The 16,185-nt window shown below is 43.8% G+C and overlaps 1 protein-coding gene across 3 annotated transcripts in view; it reads right to left on the reverse strand.

Moving 5' to 3' along the window:
* Positions 1-25: 25 nt before the first annotated feature.
* Positions 26-16,185, reverse strand: part of LOC131955904 (disks large homolog 5) — a gene marked incomplete at its 3' end in the record, with an annotated part of 63,438 nt that continues 47,278 nt past the window's right edge. For all 3 annotated transcript variants that reach the window (XM_059320213.1, XM_059320212.1, XM_059320211.1), the window contains 7 exon segments: positions 26-153; positions 1,976-2,077; positions 4,950-4,988; positions 5,184-5,398; positions 10,400-10,616; positions 11,662-11,764; positions 15,374-15,551. In XM_059320213.1, the coding sequence (XP_059176196.1) occupies positions 26-153; positions 1,976-2,077; positions 4,950-4,988; positions 5,184-5,398; positions 10,400-10,616; positions 11,662-11,764; positions 15,374-15,551 (982 nt within the window).

A 16,185-nucleotide genomic window follows, 5' to 3' on the forward strand; every position in this document is an offset into this window, starting at 1 on the left:
AAAAGCCATTGAGAGAAGTTGTTACCTTGTCACAGATTTCTCTGACAGCTGATGCCCTAATACAGAGGTACATGTCATCTTTCCTCCAGTAGTCAACCAGGACCCCCTCTGCCAGGGACTGCTCCATAGTAGCAGGAGAAGTTTTCATAGGAGCTGTGGAGACATTTTTTACACTTTGGAAGCCGTCAAGACAGCTTTATACTTTGGAAGCCGTCAAGACAGCTTTACACTTTGGAAGCCGTCAAGACAGCTTTATACTTTGGAAGCCGTCAAGACAGCTTTATACTTTGGAAGCCATCAAGACAGCTTTATACTTTGGAAGCCGTCAAGACAGCTTTATACTCTGAAAGCCGTCAAGACAGCTTTATACTCTGGAAGCCGTCAAGACAGCTTTATACTTTGGAAGCCGTCAAGACAGCTTTATACTTTGGAAGCCGTCAAGACAGCTTTATACTTTGGAAGCCGTCAAGACAGCTTTATACTCTGGAAGCCGTCAAGACAGCTTTATACTCTGGAAGCCGTCAAGACAGCTTTATACTTTGGAAGCCGTCAAGACAGCTTTATACTTTGGAAGCCGTCAAGACAGCTTTATACTTTGGAAGCCGTCAAGACAGCTTTATACTTTGGAAGCCGTCAAGACAGCTTTATACTTTGGAAGCCATCAAGACAGCTTTATACTTTGGAAGCCGTCAAGACAGCTTTATACTTTGGAAGCCGTCAAGACAGCTTTATACTTTGGAAGCCGTCAAGACAGCTTTATACTTTGGAAGCCGTCAAGACAGCTTTATACTTTGGAAGATGTGGAAAAAGCTTTGACCTTTTTATGCTGAGTTTTCTTTTACTACAACACTAAACTGTTCTTTCTGTGTGGGTCTGTGGGTCTATCTGTGTGTCTATCTTGTGTATGTGTGTTTATGTGTGTCTACCTGTGTGTGTGTGTGAGTTATCGCTGCTACCCTGGGATACCTGATATCATGTTGTACCCCAAGTTATCCTCTATCTACTGCAGATAAATAGTGTGCTATGATCACAACAAAATTTCATTCTTATGTTTTGTACTGCTTCCAACTCTATTAATTGGAAAAGCAGTATACTAACTAGGATAACGGAACAATTTTAACAATAGGTAATGAATTAGGAGGTAAGTAGTATGTAAGAAGGGAGGGGGAGGCGAGAGGGTAAGGGAGTTTGTGTGTAAAGGAGAGTTGAAACTGGCCTGTCTATATTTATCTTGTTATATATGCTATCAAGATAGAGCAAAGGGGTTTCAATGCTACCATTGAATCAAAGGTACTCAATCTGAAGGAAATATTCATTGATTTTATCATTCCATGTTGTTTCCATGAAATTTTGACCCAGAGAAATGACCAATGCTACTGAAAATTTAACTTTTTTTCCTGATGTTTGACAGGATTTGCTGCTGGTAAGATTATATAGCCTCATGCATATAGCAGAACACACTTCACTTGGCTTTGAATCATGTTCAAGTTTAGTTTGAAGGTATTACCAGTAGCAGTTCAAATTAGTTCTGATTCAATCTGACACCTTGTTCCACCACATGGCCTCAGTATTTCAACAATCCAATTTACAGAGACCTCATCTATGTTAAAGTTCTAGTGCTTATGCCTTCCAGACTAAATATTACTGTAAATGTTCTTGAATTTTCATTTGGATATAAATTAACAAATTCTACATGTCAAATAAATTAGCTTTTAATTAGTTAAAGTGCCAATTAAGAGAAAGGATAATATTTGAGTGGTTTGATTGAACCATTTACCATACAAATTTGATCCATATTTGTTCAACTATTTCATTATTTGTATTTCATTATTTAAGTATGTTTTAAATGTTACATATTTAGGAGACAAGCTCATTCCCAAATGGTGACAATAAAACAAATCAATATAGTCCCAAAAATTGGAAGTTTCAGATTTGATAATGGTTAGTTTGATCTGGCCACAAATGAGATACTCACTTGGTTCACAATATTTATATTTGTCTGGTGACTCAGATTCTAATTTCAAACTCAGAGCTTCAGCTAAGGGAGCTAGGAGAACCACAGGTCGAACAGACTTGACTGCAAGAAAAAACAAACAATGATGTATTAACTCAAATAGTATAATAAAATATTTGATGGCCAATGTAAACATGCCTGGAGATGTTATATATAAAACATTATTCAAGGTAGGTGAGTGGTAGAAAGTGTTCCTTTTAAAGGTAGATGATTACTGGTTTATCCAGTTTTAGTTAACTATTTGAGTAGGCTAAGAGTAAGAAGTCCTTTGTGAGTTAAAAGCTGTAAATCTATAAGAAAAACTTTCTTGATAGAAACATTTTTAATTGCTTCTTTTTCAGTAATGATGATTTTGGTAATTTGGTGTGTAACTTTAAAAATATTAAATACAGGTCCTAAAGTGTTAAATCTAGATTTCAGATACAGGCTATTAAGTGAAATCTAGATTTCAGATACATGCTATTAAAATCTAATCTGAGGCTTAGGTTGTAATAGGGGTAATGTGAATTAGACTTTGCCACTGTAGGACTAACTGGGGTAATGTGAATTAGACTTTGCCACTGTAGGACTAACTGGGGTAATGTGAATTAGACTTTGCCACTGTAGGGTAATGTGAATTAGACTTTGCCACTGGGGTAATGTGAATTAGACTTTGCCACTGTAGGACTAACTGGGGTAATGTGAATTAGACTTTGCCACTGTAGGACTAACTGGGGTAATGTGAATTAGACTTTGCCACTGTAGGACTAACTGGGGTAATGTGAATTGGACTTTGCCACTGTAGGACTAACTGGGGTAATGTGAATTAGACTTTGCCACTGTAGGACTAACTGGGATAATGTGAATTAGACTTTGCCACTGTAGGACTAACTGGGGTAATGTGAATTAGACTTTGCCACTGTAGGACTAACTGGGGTAATGTGAATTAGACTTTGCCACTGGGGTAATGTGAATTAGACTTTGCCACTGTAGGACTAACTGGGGTAATGTGAATTAGACTTTGCCACTGTAGGACTAACTGGGATAATGTGAATTAGACTTTGCCACTGTAGGACTAACTGGGGTAATGTGAATTAGACTTTGCCACTGGGGTAATGTGAATTAGACTTTGCCACTGGGGTAATGTGAATTAGACTTTGCCACTGTAGGACTAACTGGGGTAATGAGAATTAGACTTTGCCACTGGGGTAATGTGAATTAGACTTTGCCACTGTAGGACTAACTGGGGTAATGTGAATTAGACTTTGCCACTGTAGGACTAACTGGGGTAATGTGAATTAGACTTTGCCACTGGGGTAATGTGAATTAGACTTTGCCACTGGGGTAATTTGAATTAGACTTTGCCACTGTAGGACTAACTGGGGTAATGTGAATTGGACTTTGCCACTGTAGGACTAACTGGGGTAATGTGAATTGGACTTTGCCACTGTAGGACTAACTGAGTAATGTGAATTAGACTTTGCCACTGTAGGACTAACTGGGGTAATGTGAATTAGACTTTGCCACTGTAGGACTAACTGGGGTAATGTGAATTAGACTTTGCCACTGGGGTAATGTGAATTAGACTTTGCCACTGTAGGACTAACTGGGGTAATGTGAATTAGACTTTGCCACTGTAGGACTAACTGGGGTAATGTGAATTAGACTTTGCCACTGTAGGACTAACTGGGGTAATGTGAATTAGACTTTGCCACTGTAGGACTAACTGGGGTAATGTGAATTAGACTTTGCCACTGTAGGACTAACTGGGGTAATGTGAATTAGACTTTGCCACTGTAGGACTAACTGGGGTAATGTGAATTAGACTTTGCCACTGTAGGACTAACTGGGGTAATGTGAATTAGACTTTGCCACTGTAGGGTAATGTGAATTAGACTTTGCCACTGTAGGACTAACTGGGGTAATGTGAATTAGACTTTGCCACTGTAGGACTAACTGGGGTAATGTGAATTGGACTTTGCCACTGTAGGACTAACTGGGGTAATGTGAATTGGACTTTGCCACTGTAGGACTAACTGGGGTAATGTGAATTAGACTTTGCCACTGTAGGACTAACCAGTGAGTCCTGGCAGAGGAAAGCTTATAAATATTTGTATAAGTGGTAGAATTTTATATTAATTAGGTGAGCTTTTTAATATTTTCTCAATGAATCCCTCGTTTTCAAAAGTAACATCATAATTTATGACCCACTCAAAAAGTAACATCACAATTTATGACCAACTCAAAAAGTAACATCAAAATCTACCAACATGCCAATTCATCTACATCTACTAACAAATGCAACAGAAATCTTAATGCCTAACTAGGAAAAAAGTACATTTTTTACAATCAGGGGACTAAAAGACAGAGCCATGTTCTTAACTAATTCACTGTACTAAATGGTTTAAAAACATTTCCAGGACATTTTTGATTCAAACATTAATTTTGAAATAATCAAGCCCTCAATAAATAGAGGAAACCACATAATAGATAGTCTTATTATTTTGTTAATCTTAGATTACATTAATCATAACCCCTTTTCACAGTTGGCAAGTGTTAAACCTAAAACACCCTAAACTTATGTTTGAATAATAAGAGCAAATGAACATGACTATGTTTACATGTCGTAGGCACATTGTAACACCAAAACTCAATGTGACATGAGCATTCTTTACAGTGTGCTTTGACTTTTTGACAAAACAAATTGAAAATATTGGATGAGTAGAAAAGCTTTCACGCTTCATTTGGAAAAAATGGTTGGTGGAAAAATAGCAGTATCAGTGGACATTTTTCTTTAAAAGGTGGAAAAATAACAGTATCAGAGGACATATTTCCTTAAATAAACATTTCCATTAAAAAAGAAAGAGTTTCATCGATGCAATGTGATAAATGTACATTTGAATCTAGCACCAGTGTGAAACAGTGACTTAAACATGATAAAAACACTGTCACTTACATTCTTTTTTCTCCACTTGAGTGTATCCAAGGATTGAGTCTAGAATAATAAAATAAAAGTTTTTAGACCAAGGGGACAGTGTCTCATAGTTGCTTGCATTTCTTTTGGTTCTTAACAATTTGAGGCTTATTCTTTTTTTAAATGCAGCTATTTATTCATGTATACTCACATTGTTCAAGTTAATAAAAGAGAACAGAGAGAAAGAAAGAGAAAATAAAATAAAATGGATCAAACCATCAAGAACAGGCACGGAGTCACTGTTTAAAGAAGCATCTGAGAATGATCCAAAATCATGACTATCCCTGGAGTTATTGCGATGGTGACGCTTTCTCCTAAAAAAGCTTCTCCTGGCAGAACCAGAACCTCGCCTTGAGTTCTTGATGTCATCAGACTCATGTAAGCTCCAACTCTCAGAATGAGTTCTACGTAACACCATTTCATCTTCCAGCCTATAAACAAACATTTTATTGTATCATTGTAATCACATTGAGTCAAAAATAGTAAACACTCAGAAGAAAAGTCAATAACCATGGGTTCAGAAGAGGAATCTCCAGAAGTTAGTTAAACAGTAGGTTGAAAGGTAGGGGCTGTAGGTGTAGGGGGAGGGATGTAGGAAGTGTAGGAGGGAGTGGGATGTAGGAGGTGTAGGGGAGGGAGTGGGATGTAGGAGGTGTAGGGGGAGGGATGTAGGAAGTGTAGGGGGAGGGATGTAGGAGGTGTAGGAGGGATGTAGGAAGTGTAGGGGAGGGAGTGGGATGTAGGAAGTGTAGGGGGGAGTGGGATGTAGGAGGTGTAGGGGAGGGAGTGGGATGTAGGTGTAGGGGGAGGGATGTAGGAAGTGTAGGGGGGAGTGGGATGTAGGAGGTGTAGGGGAGGGAGTGGGATGTAGGTGTAGGGGGAGGGATGTAGGAAGTGTAGGGGGGAGTGGGATGTAGGAGGTGTAGGGGAGGGAGTGGGATGTAGGTGTAGGGGGAGGGAGTGGGATGTAGGAGGTGTAGGAGGGATGTAGGAAGTGTAGGGGAGGGAGTGGGATGTAGGAAGTGTAGGGGGGAGTGGGATGTAGGAGGTGTAGGGGAGGGAGTGGGATGTAGGTGTAGGGGGAGGGATGTAGGAAGTGTAGGGGGGAGTGGGATGTAGGAGGTGTAGGGGAGGGAGTGGGATGTAGGTGTAGGGGGAGGGATGTAGGAAGTGTAGGGGGGAGTGGGATGTAGGAGGTGTAGGGGAGGGAGTGGGATGTAGGTGTAGGGGGAGGGATGTAGGAAGTGTAGGGGGGAGTGGGATGTAGGAGGTGTAGGGGAGGGAGTGGGATGTAGGTGTAGGGGGAGGGATGTAGGAAGTGTAGGGGGGAGTGGGATGTAGGAGGTGTAGGGGAGGGAGTGGGATGTAGGTGTAGGGGGAGGGATGTAGGAAGTGTAGGGGGGAGTGGGATGTAGGAGGTGTAGGGGAGGGAGTGGGATGTAGGTGTAGGGGGAGGGATGTAGGAAGTGTAGGGGGGAGTGGGATGTAGGAGGTGTAGGGGAGGGAGTGGGATGTAGGTGTAGGGGGAGGGATGTAGGAAGTGTAGGGGGGAGTGGGATGTAGGAGGTGTAGGGGAGGGAGTGGGATGTAGGTGTAGGGGGAGGGATGTAGGAAGTGTAGGGGGGAGTGGGATGTAGGAGGTGTAGGGGAGGGAGTGGGATGTAGGTGTAGGGGGAGGGATGTAGGAAGTGTAGGGGGGAGTGGGATGTAGGAGGTGTAGGGGAGGGAGTGGGATGTAGGTGTAGGGGGAGGGAGTGGGATGTAGGAGGGATGTAGGAAGTGTAGGGGGGAGTGGGATGTAGGAAGTGTAGGGGGGAGTGGGATGTAGGAGGTGTAGGGGAGGGAGTGGGATGTAGGTGTAGGGGGAGGGATGTAGGAAGTGTAGGGGGGAGTGGGATGTAGGAGGTGTAGGGGAGGGAGTGGGATGTAGGTGTAGGGGGAGGGATGTAGGAAGTGTAGGGGGGAGTGGGATGTAGGAGGTGTAGGGGAGGGAGTGGGATGTAGGTGTAGGGGGAGGGATGTAGGAAGTGTAGGGGGGAGTGGGATGTAGGAGGTGTAGGGGAGGGAGTGGGATGTAGGTGTAGGGGGAGGGAGTGGGATGTAGGAGGGATGTAGGAAGTGTAGGAGGGAGTGGGATGTAGGAGGTGTAGGGGAGGGAGTGGGATGTAGGTGTAGGGGGAGGGATGTAGGAAGTGTAGGAGGGAGTGGGATGTAGGAGGTGTAGGGGAGGGAGTGGGATGTAGGTGTAGGGGGAGGGATGTAGGAAGTGTAGGAGGGAGTGGGATGTAGGAGGTGTAGGGGAGGGAGTGGGATGTAGGTGTAGGGGGAGGGATGTAGGAAGTGTAGGAGGGAGTGGGATGTAGGAGGTGTAGGGGAGGGAGTGGGATGTAGGTGTAGGGGGAGGGAGTGGGATGTAGGAGGGATGTAGGAAGTGTAGGGGGGAGTGGGATGTAGGAAGTGTAGGGGGGAGTGGGATGTAGGAGGTGTAGGGGAGGGAGTGGGATGTAGGTGTAGGGGGAGGGATGTAGGAAGTGTAGGGGGGAGTGGGATGTAGGAGGTGTAGGGGAGGGAGTGGGATGTAGGTGTAGGGGGAGGGATGTAGGAAGTGTAGGGGGGAGTGGGATGTAGGAGGTGTAGGGGAGGGAGTGGGATGTAGGTGTAGGGGGAGGGATGTAGGAAGTGTAGGGGGGAGTGGGATGAAGGAGGTGTAGGGGAGGGAGTGGGATGTAGGTGTAGGGGGAGGGAGTGGGATGTAGGAGGTGTAGGGGAGGGAGTGGGATGTAGGAGGTGTAGGGGAGGGAGTGGGATGTAGGTGTAGGGGGAGGGAGTGGGATGTAGGTGGGATGTAGGAAGTGTAGGAGGGAGTGGGATGTAGGAGGTGTAGGGGAGGGAGTGGGATGTAGGTGTAGGGGGAGGGAGTGGGATGTAGGAGGGATGTAGGAAGTGTAGGAGGGAGTGGGATGTAGGAGGTGTAGGGGAGGGAGTGGGATGTAGGTGTAGGGGGAGGGATGTAGGAAGTGTAGGAGGGAGTGGGATGTAGGAGGTGTAGGGGAGGGAGTGGGATGTAGGTGTAGGGGGAGGGATGTAGGAAGTGTAGGAGGGAGTGGGATGTAGGAGGTGTAGGGGAGGGAGTGGGATGTAGGTGTAGGGGGAGGGATGTAGGAAGTGTAGGAGGGAGTGGGATGTAGGAGGTGTAGGGGAGGGAGTGGGATGTAGGTGTAGGGGGAGGGATGTAGGAAGTGTAGGGGGGAGTGGGATGTAGGAGGTGTAGGGGAGGGAGTGGGATGTAGGTGTAGGGGGAGGGAGTGGGATGTAGGAGGGATGTAGGAAGTGTAGGAGGGAGTGGGATGTAGGAGGTGTAGGGGAGGGAGTGGGATGTAGGTGTAGGGGGAGGGATGTAGGAAGTGTAGGAGGGAGTGGGATGTAGGAGGTGTAGGGGAGGGAGTGGGATGTAGGTGTAGGGGGAGGGATGTAGGAAGTGTAGGAGGGAGTGGGATGTAGGAGGTGTAGGGGAGGGAGTGGGATGTAGGTGTAGGGGGAGGGATGTAGGAAGTGTAGGAGGGAGTGGGATGTAGGAGGTGTAGGGGAGGGAGTGGGATGTAGGTGTAGGGGGAGGGAGTGGGATGTAGGAGGGAGTGGGATGTAGGTGTAGGGGGAGGGATGTAGGAAGTGTAGGGGGAGTGGGATGTAGGAGGTGTAGGGGAGGGAGTGGGATGTAGGTGTAGGGGGAGGGAGTGGGATGTAGGAGGTGTAGGGGAGGGAGTGGGATGTAGGTGTAGGGGGAGGGATGTAGGAAGTGTAGGAGGGAGTGGGATGTAGGAGGTGTAGGGGAGGGAGTGGGATGTAGGTGTAGGGGGAGGGATGTAGGAAGTGTAGGAGGGAGTGGGATGTAGGAGGTGTAGGGGAGGGAGTGGGATGTAGGTGTAGGGGGAGGGATGTAGGAAGTGTAGGAGGGAGTGGGATGTAGGAGGTGTAGGGGAGGGAGTGGGATGTAGGTGTAGGGGGAGGGATGTAGGAAGTGTAGGAGGGAGTGGGATGTAGGAAGTGTAGGGGGAGGGGTGTAGGAGGTGTAGGGGAGGGAGTGGGATGCAGGTGTAAGGGGAGGGAGTGGGATGTAGGAAGTGTAGGAGGGAGTGGGATGTAGGAGGTGTAGGGGAGGGAGTGGGATGTAGGTGTAGGGGGAGGGAGTGGGATGTAGGAAGTGTAGGAGGGAGTGGGATGTAGGAGGTGTAGGGGAGGGAGTGGGATGTAGGTGTAGGGGGAGGGATGTAGGAAGTGTAGGAGGGAGTGGGATGTAGGAAGTGTAGGAGGGAGTGGGATGTAGGAAGTGTAGGAGGGAGTGGGATGTAGGAGGTGTAGGGGAGGGAGTGGGATGTAGGAGGGATGTAGGAAGTGTAGGAGGGAGTGGGATGTAGGAAGTGTAGGAGGGAGTGGGATGTAGGAAGTGTAGGAGGGAGTGGGATGTAGGAGGTGTAGGGGAGGGAGTGGGATGTAGGAGGTGTAGGGGAGGGAGTGGGATGTAGGTGTAGGGGGAGGGATGTAGGAAGTGTAGGAGGGAGTGGGATGAAGGAGGTGTAGGGGAGGGAGTGGGATGCAGGTGTAAGGGGAGGGAGTGGGATGTAGGAGGTGTAGGGAGTGGGATGTAGGAGGGCGTAGGGGGAGGGAGTGGGATGTAGGAGGGCGTAGGGGGAGGGAGTGGGATGTAGGAGGTGTAGGGGGGAGGGAGTGGGATGTAGGAGGTGTAGGGGGGAGGGAGTGGGATGTAGGAGGGCGTAGGGGGAGGGAGTGGGATGTAGGAGGGCGTAGGGGGAGGGAGTGGGATGTAGGAGGGCGTAGGGGGAGGGAGTGGGATGTAGGAGGGCGTAGGGGGAGGGAGTGGGATGTAGGAGGTGTAGGGGGGAGGGAGTGAAACATTTTTTTAACAGCACATTTTCATATTTTTTACCTGTTCATGCCCCAGACACATGGGGCAGGTAACATATCTGCTACAGAGACCTCGGCATATGAAAGGATAGCATGGGTCAGCACTATGCCCAGCTGCCTTTGTTTCCCTAACATGAGTTAGATAACCATCATAAATGGGTGGAATCAGGGACATTCTACTGACTTGAACTTGGATTCAAACTCTAGACTTTGGGGCTATAGCCCTCTACATCAGGGACATTCTACTGACTTGAACTCTAGACTTTGGGGCTATAGCCCTCTACATCAGGGACATTCTACTGACTTGAACTCTAGACTTTGGGGCTATAGCCCTCTACATCTAGGCTAAGCTATCCCATGACAGCCCAAGTTACTTGAAAATACAATTTGTAGAAGAAAAATTTTTGGTGGTCATGTATCTGATTATCTTTTAGTGAGTAGCTTTTAGAGCAGACAAAGTAAGATAACAAATCCAGGCTTAAATGTCTCAAATGATCTAAGCAGCCTACCTGATACGACTTGGAATGATGCCAGCCTTGACTTTGTTGCCTTGGTCATTGACTAGCCAGGCATACCAGGTCCCCAGCTGCTGCTTGTACAAGCTGTTCTCTACGTACAGGATATCGTCCTTGTGGAAACTCAGCTCCTCTTCTCTTTCACTGGTGCGCTCAAAGTTGGCTCGAATATAAAAGCTGTCACAGGGCCCATGCTGGATCTTTTTGTACTCTGTTCACAAGAAAATCTAACCTTAGAAACATGCATTTTAGTTTTCACCAGAAGTTAAAACACACAACACCTTTCAAAAGTTATACGGTTAAGGCCTCATGGATAAAAGGAGGTTGGGAAACATACGTCAAACAAGCAACAACCAGACTAGAAGGGAGGTCTTAAGGTAGGTTGGTACACATGTCTTAAGGGAGGTCGGTACTCATGTCTTAAGGGAGGTTGGTACACATGTCTTAAGGGAGGTTGGTACACATGTCTTAAGGGAGGTTGGTACACATGTCTTAAGGGAGGTTGGTACACACGTCTTAAGGGAGGTTGGTACACATGTCTTAAGGGAGGTTGGTACACATGTCTTAGAGGAGGTTGGTACACACATCGTCTTAAGGGAGGTTAGTACACATGTCTTAAGGGAGGTCGGTACACATGTCTTAAGGGAAGTCGGTACACATGTCTTAAGGGAGGTTGGTACACATGTCTTAAGGGAGGTTGGTACACATGTCTTAAGGGAGGTTGGTACACATGTCTTAAGGGAGGTTGGTACACATGTCTTAAGGGAGGTTGGTACACATGTCTTAAGGGAGGTTGGTACACACGTCTTAAGGGAGGTTGGTACACACGTCTTAAGGGAGGTTGGTACACACGTCTTAAGGGAGGTTGGTACACATGTCTTAAGGGAGGTTGGTACACATGTCTTAAGGGAGGTTGGTACACATGTCTTAAGGGAGGTTGGTACTAATGTCTTAAGGGAGGTTGGTACACACGTCTTAAGGGAGGTTGGTACACACGTCTTAAGGGAGGTTGGTACACACGTCTTAAGGGAGGTTAGTACACACGTCTTAAGGGAGGTTGGTACACACGTCTTAAGGGAGGTTGGTACACATGTCTTAAGGGAGGTTGGTACACATGTCTTAAGGGAGGTTGGTACACATGTCTTAAGGGAGGTTGGTACACATGTCTTAGAGGTTGGTACACATGTCTTAAGGGAGGTTGGTACACATGTCTTAAGGGAGGGAAAAATGATCCAATCAGTTAAAAAGACACTTACTAGCCATGTTGTAAAAAACACAAAGTTGCAAGGTAGCACAAGGCCGGTTGAGCTCAATCATTGCTTTCTCAGCTGTCACACTACGGAAATCTACAGAGTTGAACTGAAACAGAGAACAGATGAGGACATCAAAAGCCGCATTAGCAAGGCCAGGTACACATTCAACATCCTCTGCACAACCTGGACATTGAGGTTCTTCTTTATAGTTCTGAGACATGGAGAGTAACATAAACTAATAACACAAACTTCAGACTTTCATTCAAGAATGCCTCTGCAGCATATTGAACATCAGATGGCCTGAAAAAATTACCATAGCAGAGAAAAACTTGGCAAGACTCTGTTGGCAAATAAATACAAAAGTGGATGGATTGAATGCACCTTGCGTAAACCAACTAGTACATGGGTTCACAAACTGTGGGTTGAGACCCCCCTGGGGGTTGCGAAGGACTTTCTGTGGGAGTCACCAAGTGGTAGACAAAACCAAACAAAAAATTTCTTTAGAAATATTTTTTAAAGTTATCAAAGGTGTCTTGAAGTCTGAATAATTTCATATTAAACAATGAAAGAGAGAGCGACTGTTTTCTCTACTGATGTTTTAAAAACATGAACAGAGTATTGAAGCTTTCAGACTGTTCTATTAGAACACACCAAAAAAATGGAGTTCTTCGTTGGCATGAAGCTAGGTGCACACAACAGAGACTTGATCGAACGGCAAGTTTTCACTAAAGAAACACAGCATTATGACATTATATGAAGTCTTATTAAAAATTGCAAAACAAAAAACCTCACACAATAGGAGAAATATCATCAAATTCTGTATGTTGAAGATAGTAAAATTAATTCTTGGGGATTCCAGTGCAGTAAAGATGTATCAAGTATCTCTGTCTAATAATACTATTGATCGGCCTGTACCAGACATGTCCGAAGTTAAAGAACAAATTTAAAATGAAATCAAGCTTTTTGTTTGCTTTTAAACTTGATAATTCAACAGGGGTCAATTTGCGTTTGCAGTTGCTTGACTATGTGAAACATATTTATTGAGAAATTATCAAATAAGAGTTTCTATTTTCTAGTGAACTTGAAACTACTACAAAAAGTAACGATATCATGGAGAAAATAAATGTTTTTTGAAACTGGAGGATTAAAATGGGAAAACTGTTGCGGGTTTGTATCGGGCTTTCTGGAAAAAAGTAAAAATTTTACTTTCCAATGCATGATTCACCGGTATGCCCCCCCCCTTCCCCCCCCCAACAAGACTCTTCCAACTCCTTTGCTACAGGCACTTAATTTGATAATAAAAGTCGTAACTTATATTAAATCTGGAGCCCTAATCACCAGTCTGTTTAAATCTGGAGCCCTAATCACCAGTCTGTTTAAATCTGGAGCCCTAATCACCAGTCTGTTTAAATCTGGAGCCCTAATCACCAGTCTGTTTAAATCTGGAGCCCTAATCACCAGTCTGTTTAAATCTGGAGCCCTAATCACCAGTCTGTTTAAATCTGGAGCCCTAATCACCAGTCTGTTTAAATCTGGAGCCCTAATCACCAGTCTGTTTAAATCTGGAGCCCTAATCACCAGTCTGTTTAAAGAACTGTGCAGACATTGAATTCTGATCATAATAAAGTTTTTTCTTTTCTACACTACAGTACGCTGACTGTCAAAAGGAAATGTTGTGAATTGTGTTTTTCAATTGAAAAAAGAAATCAAGTTGTTCTTGGAAGTGCAAGTGAAACAAGACCTTTTGATACTTAAACGACAAAGAGTGGTTGGAGAGAGTAGCATAACAGGTATAAATACTTGAACAGCAGGGAAAAGAAACTAATATTTCTTTTTCATGATAATCTCGTGGCATTTTTATCAAACATTTGCGAAGAAACATAAAGTTGGAAATATTGCCATGTTTGAAGAAGTCTGCTGTGAGGTGGATGAATTGCTGATTGTGAGACAAATACAAATTTTAGAAAGGAGATTTCTGGGCATCTTGAATCTCTTGAAAACCAACTGCGGCATTATTTCCCTGTGCTAAAAGAACAAGAAAATACATTGACGCGTAACCCATTCTATGCTTCCCTTGGTGTTTGTTACGTTCCGGTTGGTTTCAAGTCAAGAGACGATTCGTGTTTTTCTTCAATACTTTTATTCCGTCTACAATATGTACATTTTAGCGCAGCCCTCGTCCTACCCGCTATCAACTAACCAGCTGACTGACCCCCTACAATCGTTCACTCGCCCTTTTATACCCGCATTCGACCTTGGGATTACAATACATAAACATACAAGGGTAACTACACAGTAGGGTGAACTCCACTCACACATGCACTCTCCCCTAGTTCTAGACTATTCTAACCTATTCTAATCTGACCTACAACTGACCCGTAACAATGTTGCCAGCATTCCCAATGAAATACAACATGAATTCTCGGATTTGCGGTATGATTCCGCGGCACGTACAATGTTTAAAAAAAACCTGCTCACACAATTTTGGTGTGGTATGTACCATTTATACGCAAACATGACATTGATTGACTTTTGAGTTTTAGCTCCTTTTGTGACCACATAACTTGTCAAGATTTTTAACACTTCTCCAAATAAAACAAAGAAAAAATTAAATGTTGAGAATGACATAAGGTTGGCGTTAACAAAAACTCAACAGCGAATTTTGAGGCTCGTTAATAGCCTGCAATTTCACCGATATCATTAAAGCAGTTATAAAAAATAACTTGAATTAAAATTATACTAGAAAATATTATTTTGGTGTTTATTAATTTCCTTACTAAATTCAACTTTTAATTCTATGGGGGCTGCAGGTCATTTACTGTTTATAAAAGGTGGTCACCACTGAAAAAAGTTTGGTAACCTGTAGACTAGCACATGACAGAGGCAAGTAGGAAGGCCAAATTTGGTCAGTGGTTACCTGTAGACTAGCACATGACAGAGGCAAGTAGGAAGGCCAAATTTGGTCAGTGGTTACCTGTACACTAGCACATGACAGAGGCAAGTAGGAAGGCCAAAACAAATTTGGTCAGTGGTTACCTGTACACTAGCACATGACAGAGGCAAGTAGGAAGGCCAAATTTGGTCAGTGGTAACCTGTACACTAGCACATGACAGAGGCAAGTAGGAAGGCCAAAACAAATTTGGTCAGCAGCAGCTGGGACCCTACTTGGAGGAATCGCCCAGAAACAATGGAGAGGTGTGCTTGTGTCTTTATGCTCCACAAGGAGTCCACAGGAATGATAATAATGATGATTATTAGATCTACTACTAAATTTATTAGATTACTAGATTTCTTAGATCTACTACTAAATTTATTAGATCTACTACTAAATTTATTAGATTACTAAATTTATTAGATCTACTACTAAATTTATTAGATTACTAGATTTCTTAGATCTACTACTAAATTTATTAGATTACTAGATTTCTTAGATCTACTACTAAATTTATTAGATTACTAGATTTCTTAGATCTACTACTAAATTTCTTAAATCTACTACTAAATTTATTAGATTACTAGATTTCTTAGATCTACTACCATATTTAATTAATAATTGATAGACAGCCCAGCCCAAAGAGATCCAACTCTTTCCACTCCCCTACAAAAAAACATAGAATACATGCTATCTCTGAAAAATAGGTTTAAAAAAAGGCAAAATAACAATTTTAAATCATCTACCACCCCATTGTGAGTGAATGTTAGAAGCTAACTCACCTCCAAGAGTTGATCTCCTCTCTGTAGTGAAGTGGTGCTGCCCACAAAACAATCTAAGTAGACTTCTTCAATGAAAATACCCACTGCATTGCCTCCAATAAAGGAGAAACCTGGTCCAATCAAACTGGGATTACTCTTCTTGAGGCTAATATAGCGTCGAATGTCAGCGTCCCCAGACCTAAGTCAAGAGTCAAAAACATCAATGAACAAACTACTACAACACCACCACATAAGTGTCATCAGAACAAACTACTACAACACCACCACATAAGTGTCATCAGAACAAACTACTACAACACCACCACATAAGTGTCATCAGAACAAACTACTACAACAGCACCACATAAGTGTCATCAGAACAAACTACTACAACACCACCACTTAACATAAGTGTCATCAGAACAAACTACTACAACACCACTCAACATAAGTGTGATCAGAACAAACTACTACAACACCACCACATAAGTGTCATCAGAACAAACTTCTACAACACCACCACATAAGTGTCATCAGAACAAACTACTACAACACCACCACATAAGTGTCATCAGAACAAACTACTACAACACCACCACATAAGTGTCATCAGAACAAACTACTACAACACCACCACATAAGTGTCATCAGAACAAACTACTACAACACCACTTAACATAAGTGTCATCAGAACAAACTACTACAACACCACTTAACATAAGTGTCATCAGAACAAACTACTACAACACCACTTAACATAAGTGTCATCAGAACAAACTACTACAACACCACTTAACATAAGTGTCATCAGAACAAACTACTACAACACCACT

The sequence above is a fragment of the Physella acuta genome, unplaced genomic scaffold, assembly GCF_028476545.2.
Source record: "Physella acuta isolate Inbredline_101_S28 unplaced genomic scaffold, ASM2847654v3 ptg001114l, whole genome shotgun sequence".
Classification (NCBI taxonomy): Eukaryota; Metazoa; Mollusca; class Gastropoda; family Physidae; genus Physella; species Physella acuta.